Here is a 7,320-nt window from a genome sequence, read left to right on the forward strand (position 1 = left end):
GCTCTTGGTTAGTAACAGCGATGCAGGATGGATAAGCCGGAGCCAGCTCGTGTACCAGGAGCTGCTGCCTCTCAGGAGCCCCATGCTGGGAAGCATCACTGAATTGCCCTGGCTCCCAGTGCAAACTGGTGAAGCAACGGGCCTGACAGGCATTTCCCACACACCCATGTCCAGCAGCAGACACCTGGGAGAGGTGGGAGTTCCTCACTTCCCGCTGGCATAAATCAGGAGCAATTCCCTATGATTCACAGAACTAAAGCGGGGAGCAGGGAGGAAGAACAATCCCATTGTGTGCAAGCACCAGCACAATATCCAGCTGCTAACAAAATAACCCTGAGTTCAGCTTCGGCATTTCTCAGCTCTAGTCCTTTCCTCACACGGGGTTTAATCCAGGTGAATGGCTGATCTTGCTCCGTCTTTACTCTCCTTAAGTATCCCTGGGGAAAGGCAACAGCCAAATGCCAAACAACCTGGGTAACATTTTGTTACTGCCAGCCTGAAATATCTCACATGCTGTGGTGCATGATACCACCACACAGATTCATCTGTTAATACACTGTCCAACCCAAACTTGGGCTTCACTTTGGAATTGATCTCTAAATCCCGGAGCTTTGCAGTGTCCCTCCACAGCCGACCCTCCCACAGGAATTTAACCCTCCCTGGCCCAACTGCTTTCTCAACACAATGGTTTAGCTCAGGCAACATTAGGCATTCACACTCCTCAGTGTGATGTAAGGAGGGGTGGGATGGATTTTCTATCATCAGTCCTGGGATGAAAACAGCCTAGACATCTCGCATCCCCAGCTAGCTCCTGGCTAGGCAGGGGGCAGCCGGTTAAACAAGTCATGGCTATCAAAATGCTGCTGCTTTAAAGAGGCTCTTCACTGGCTGCAGCCAAAGCCACGCTACGCCTCACGTCACTGAGTAACAGAAATAGCAGGCATGAGTGAATGAGTATGAAGAGCGCACGGATTTCAAACATACTTGGCTGGGGAGCGCGCTCTGTTCCTGCCGTTGCCATTCCTGATGCGACGGAGCACGGGGATCTCTCACTGTCTGCCCATGAAGGAGGATTCTCTTTTTTCCCTTCTTTTCTTTTTTTTAAATTTCAGCTTTAATACTACTAGAATTGGCTTATTTTACTTCTTGTAGGAAACTTCATCTGCTGGATTTAAAAGCAAGGTTTGAGCAGGAGGAATTCATTTATATTTGCAGCTATTGAATGTGCATGGTACTCCTGTGTGATGATAATGTAGAGGGAAAGGCAGGATTGGCTGAGGGAACTGCATAGACCATAAGATGCTTGAATGGCTGCTTGGAATAACAAGCTCTCTATTGTGTGTGTGTGCAAGTGTGTGTGTTTTTGTACGAGCGCAGAAATGACAGTAACTTTAAAATGATGCAAGGTGTCCCCACATTGCTTAGTTTTCCTCCTCCAGGAGTGAGGACTTGCTTACCTGTGGGTTCTGTCTGCAGACAGGTGAAGTTGAATTGAATTAGTGCTGTCATAATTTTATGAATGAAGCAAACTGCAGGTTCAATGGAAGAGGAGCAGAGCGGGGAGATGCGGCGCGTTGGTCTCTCTCCGGCAGGAGCTGTCACAGCAGGGAACCACACAGACATGCACAGGCATGGCACAGATCTGCTCCCAGTGCCTGGAACACAAAGTGAGGCAGCTGCAAGAACACAGCACCTGAGAAATGGAAACATGCTCCTGAAAATGAGCTATCAGAAATCCAGCTGAGCTTGAGAGCTGCGTGTGTGACCAGCTCTGGGCTTGGCCGGAGCATCCTATGCAGAGCCATTAATTTCCAACCAAGTGTGCTGGTGACTGTGAGGCAGAGGAGGAGGCAGAGCTCCCTGAGCATCATGTCTTCTTCATGCGTGATGCTTTTGCTGCCAGCACAGCTCGTAAATGAACAGTGATAAAGTGGATGGTGAAGGAGCAGGCTGGTGCCTGGACACACTAGCTACACATGCCCAGAGGCAAGCAGGAGGGGACAGCAGAGCGTGGCAGGGGAGGGAGGAGGCAGATTTGGGTTTGCAAGGTCCAAGAAAGCCAAGATGCTGGTGAAGCTGCTGGAGACCAGCCGAGAGGAGCGACATCCTTGAGAAGCACTGGCCACTGAAGAACCACACTTCATCTTTCCCCTTGGGTATCTGCCCTGGAGGGACGCAGGTGGGAGATGGGCTCCCTGTGTATTATGTTTTTTTGTTTGCACCTCTATCCCAATTTTAAGCAAGGAAAAATCTCCCTCTGTACTGGATTGTCCTCCTTTATACAGAGTTTTTACATGGCATCTCCGTAGCACCCATCACCTGCAGGAGTTGGTAATGGGAAGAAGAAAAGGTGAGGGCAAGTCATGAAGAGGATGAGAGGAGGTACCTGTCAGGGTCTTTGGCACAAGGACCGCAGAGGAGGGCCTGCTGCTGTAATCCTACTGCCAAGGAGCTAGTGGGAGCAGAGGTGCAAAGGAGTCAGAGCTGGTGCAGAGGCAAAGGGACACCGAACTCGCTGGGAAAAGCTGCAAATTCCCAGGATAAACCAAACCCAACCTTGCCCAGCAGAAGGAGGCAGAGGGAAGGTTTCGCCTGCTGAGCCCTGCAAGGGCGAGGCAATCCAGCATCCCTTCTCACAGCACTCTCCTGAGACAATCTGAGTAAACTACATAGTGCAAACACACTTTTGTGTGCAGTGACCTGTAGGGTGGCATAGGCTTTTGGTACGCCTTAAAATTTGTGCGGTTTAGCTACTTCTGGAATGTTTCTCTCAGGTAGGTTTGATCTCCCTTTGCCTGCACCCAGAGCCAGCATAAATTCAAAACAACACCGTCATGATTTGTACAGTATTGAGCTGGAGCTAACCAAAAGCTTCTGAAGAAGAGTGACTACCTGCCTAACATGCTGCAGAGCAACTCACACTTTCCTGCGTGAGGCTGTTCATCTAGGTTCAGATAGGTCTATCTGAAATATGTCTGTGCAGAGACACAGGAAGATCCTGAGGGATCACACTTGACAGAAAGCATGAAAAAACGCTGTGTTTACAGGCATATAAAACCCAATGTGAAACCTACACCCCGCTTTATAGATATAAAGTGCCTTTTTTCTCTATCACTCAAATATAATTTGAAGCTGCAGGTCAGGACATAGCAGTATCTTCTTATTCAAGGGTAACGCTCTGTGAAAACACTGCAGGAATGTTGGACAAGACTTTGAACGGATCACTTTACAAAACAGATAGTTTGGCTGCAAATGGTAAATCCGAAGTTTGGTTACCCTTTTGGGGGGGCTTTTACTTCTTCAGAGTTAAGAGCTTAGCAAAGAGGTTTAAGCAAACATGCTGCGAGGTCGGCAAGATGCCGCTATTACACAGGTACAAGAAAATCCAGTGGCACAGGGAGTTATGAATTTAGGAAGAACACTTTTTTCCTCCAAGCCCAAATTAATTTCAAGGATTAGGAGCAAGTGGTTCCAATGATCTGCACAATCTCTTCCATCTCTTTTCCTTGGACACACTACAACATGTCACTCATCAAAGCTGTGCTCTTGTAACGATAGCATGAACCTTACACATATGGCCTCAGTGCAGAAGATGGTTGGCACTCAGGGACAGGTAACTTCTACATGATAATTTGTGTTGTTCTGGCAGATTTCTAATATGTTGGTTTCTGATGTCTTTCCTTTAGTGGAGAATGAAGATCTTCCTTGAATGAGACCCTGCTAAGAAATGGTTCACCATCTCCCAGCAGTCGCATTTCTCAGAGCAGAAAGAACAGATCTTCAGACCCCTGTGGCATGAACAAAGCCTCTGGAATTTAGAGGACAGGAGGATGTCTCTAACTGACGAGCTGGAGACCCACTTTTCTGCAACCCCCTACATGGTGGCAGACACAAGTGAGGGCAGCCTGTTCAGAATCAGACCCAATGTGTCTGCCAATGCCACCAGTGATGGCACGTCAGCTGCCGGTTCCATGGAGGACATGATTGCCATCTGCACCATTGGGACAATCCTCTCCCTCATGTGTGTGATTGGGGTGACAGGCAATGTCTACACCTTGCTAGTGATGTGCCATTACTTGAGGTCATCTGCTTCCATGTATATTTACATCATCAACCTTGCGCTGGCAGACCTGCTTTACCTCCTCACCATCCCCTTCATTGTTGGGACCTACTTCATTCAGAAATGGTACTTTGGGGACATCGGCTGTCGCATCCTGTTCAGTCTGGACTTCCTCACCATGCACGCCAGCATCTTCACCCTCACAGTCATGAGCACAGAGCGCTACTTTGCTGTTCTGAAGCCCCTGGACACTGTCAAGAGGTCCAAGAGTTACCGAAAGGCCATCGCTGTTGTTATCTGGCTGGTGTCACTGCTGCTCACTCTCCCAATGCTCATCATGATTCAGCTGGTGCAAAGGGACAACAAAAGCATTTGCCTGCCCACTTGGAGCAAACTGTCCTACAAAGTCTATCTCACCATCCTTTTTGGTACCAGCATCGTGGGACCAGGGGTGATCATTGGCTATCTTTACATCCGATTAGCTAAGATATACTGGGTGTCACAAACAGCATCCTTCAAGCAGACCAAGCGGCTGCCAAATCAAAAGGTGCTCTATCTAATCTTCACAATAGTGCTGGTTTTCTGGGCTTGCTTCTTGCCTTTCTGGATATGGCAGCTCCTCTTCCAGTATTATGAATCCTTCCCTTTGTCTCCCAAGGTAATGAAGAACATTAATTATCTGACAACCTGCCTGACCTACAGCAACAGCTGTATCAACCCCTTCCTCTACACCCTGCTCACCAAAAACTACAGGGAGTACCTGAAGAACCGACAACGGACCCTTAGCAGCAGCAGTGGGTACTTCCAAAGGAGGAATCGGTTTCAGAGGATTTCAGGGAGATCCCTGTCCACAAGCAGTCAGCACTGCACAGAGACATATGTTCTTGCTCACGCTCCATTGGGAAACAGCAATGCCTGAAGGTAAAATATATCTCCAAGAACAATCAATACTGACTTCCATGTTGCTTTGATTTAAAGTGTACGTTGTAAAGGCAAAGCCTCAGCAGATCAATATTGTGCACACATTTAATCCAGAGGCTGTGCTGTGTGTCTGTTTCCATTTTCTTCAGTGCCACCAATTTGATGCTAGCAGCGTTCAGCTGAACATCTATCTCAATAGCCCTTTGCTTTCTATCTTTGTATTTTATAGTGTATATCTCCTCAAGTAGCTATAAATAATGAAAGTCTATAACAGGGTCATGTTTTTAACAGTATCAGCTGTCTCACAAAGTTTAAAATGATGTTATTCAGTGAATGGCTGTAGTTTGCTCTTCCTTTAGGTGTAATGCTAAATTTGTAGTTGTATGAGGACTAAAAACAATGAAATAAAGACAAAGTAGCTGATGTTTGTGACATGCGATCCAGTTTGAATTTGGTATAGGACTGGACAATGTGGTTGAGGCATATCCAGGGGTGCTTGTCCTGGTTTTGGTTATATTGACATTTATTCTACACTCATGTGTGTGTACTGGGCTTGATTCTCCATTCATGTAGGTGTCTGTAGTGGAGTTACACCACAGCTCGTGTTAGCAAGACAGGATTCCCATGTCAGTGCCATCACCAGGGAGCACTCATCGTGCCCTAATGCACTGACCCCAAACATATGAGCAGCCATGTAGGAGAACATCATCTGTGCTGGACAAGTGTATCTATCTGCCCTCTGACCTCCTCGAAGGAGGAACTGGGAACCTCTGATGTTGTTACTGTCAGGGCATCCATCAACAAACTGCAGCGCCCAGCCTGAGGGACCAGACCTATATCATGAAGTCCAAGAGGAAACAACAGGGGGTGGGGGAGGAGGGGATGAAGAGATGTGATTTCCAGTGGGCAAAGCTACTCTATCTGAAGTCCCTAATATTGCAACTTATAAAAGAGCCAATTCCCCTTTAGTGAGATCACTTGTTCCTTTCACAGGAATTGATTTCGCTTTACTTCTAAAAAACGTGAATACAGTCCTGCCTCCACCAAGAACACTTCACCTGTCCCAGCTTTCACTGATGATAAAGCATCATTAGTGTAAATATATCCTCCACGTCTGGGACTTCTCTAGTGAGCGTAAAAGAACGTTCTCTGGGATGCTGCCAACATCCGTACAGGAGTCCTGTGCCTGCATTAGCCCTGTTACCTCATTAGCAACGATACAAGGATGCAATGCCAACAAAGCTCTGACAAATTACAGAATTAGAAGCAAATTAATGCTTAGGAGTACATTCAGAACTGCGTGGTGATAGGCCAGCCATTAGGCAGTGAGCTCTGTGTGCTTCTACGGAAACTGAATTTAGGTTTTAACCATCTATGTCCCTTCCAGGCATTTAAATGCTCATTGCTCATGGGGACAGTGAGAGCTCTGCCTCAAGCCTCCCTGGGTGATATGCTTGGAAAAGAAATTGCCTCCTGCATGCATGGCTTAACATTTGTTATGTGTGGGGAAGATGACACGTGTCATGCAAGAGGACTCTCGTGCATGAAGTTTTAACTTTGAACTGCTGCAGAAATGGAAGACCCTCACTTTGTGTTCCCAACTGCTTAACATACACACCATCCACAGTGGTCCTGCAGGGCATGGCACCTTACCTGCTCCCTGCTTGCAGTGCACTACACTGACCAGCAAGTCCTACTTCAGGATAAGCCCCTTCCTGTTCTCAGAGGAGCAGAAATACTATTATATTTAGCTATTTCCTACACTGACAGTACTCGTTAGTTTTCAGAGCCTCCTCAGGCTGGAGACACGCTAGTCCAAGCCCATTAGAAAGAGTAAAGCATCTTTCACCCCACTGGAAGTAAGAGGGAGGCCATGGATGGGAGGTGAAGAGGCTGGCTATATCCATAAACCCATTTTCCACTTACACATTTATCATGGATCAGAATGTAAAGTTTGGCCTCCTGTTTTTTGGAAACTGCAATTTTAACTTCTCCTTGCTCAGAAATAGCCAGACAAGCTCAAGACAAGCCCAGTATGACCAGTTCCCATGACTGTGAATGAAAGCTACTGCAGGTTGATCCTTTAGCAAGCACAGTCCATCTCTTCTAAAATCAGATAGTCAAAATGATAGGGCAGTTTGCAAATCTCAACTCATTCAGGCTTTACACACCCATGCAGATATTGCAGAACAGTTACTAAAAGACACAGGAGCAGATCTGCCTTTGGAGTTAACCAGTCTAAATCCTTTGTCCCTGCTCTGATTAACTTCTCCAAACCCCCCACAACCAACACATCTCATATGAAACATTTGCAAAAAGCCTACCATGGCTCTGTAGGT

The 7,320-nt window shown here is 46.9% G+C and overlaps 1 protein-coding gene across 1 annotated transcript; it reads left to right on the plus strand.

Annotated features, from left to right (window-relative positions):
* Window positions 1-3,830: 3,830 nt before the first annotated feature.
* On the plus strand, window positions 3,831-4,979 carry LOC104409931 (urotensin-2 receptor-like). The gene has a single exon (XM_010019962.1). It carries the CDS (start codon window positions 3,831-3,833, stop codon window positions 4,977-4,979), a length of 1,149 nt encoding a protein of 382 aa, XP_010018264.1.
* Window positions 4,980-7,320: the final 2,341 nt, after the last annotated feature.

The sequence above is a fragment of the Nestor notabilis genome, unplaced genomic scaffold (genome assembly GCF_000696875.1).
Source record: "Nestor notabilis isolate BGI_N333 unplaced genomic scaffold, ASM69687v1 scaffold11128, whole genome shotgun sequence".
Taxonomy (NCBI): domain Eukaryota; kingdom Metazoa; phylum Chordata; class Aves; order Psittaciformes; family Psittacidae; genus Nestor; species Nestor notabilis.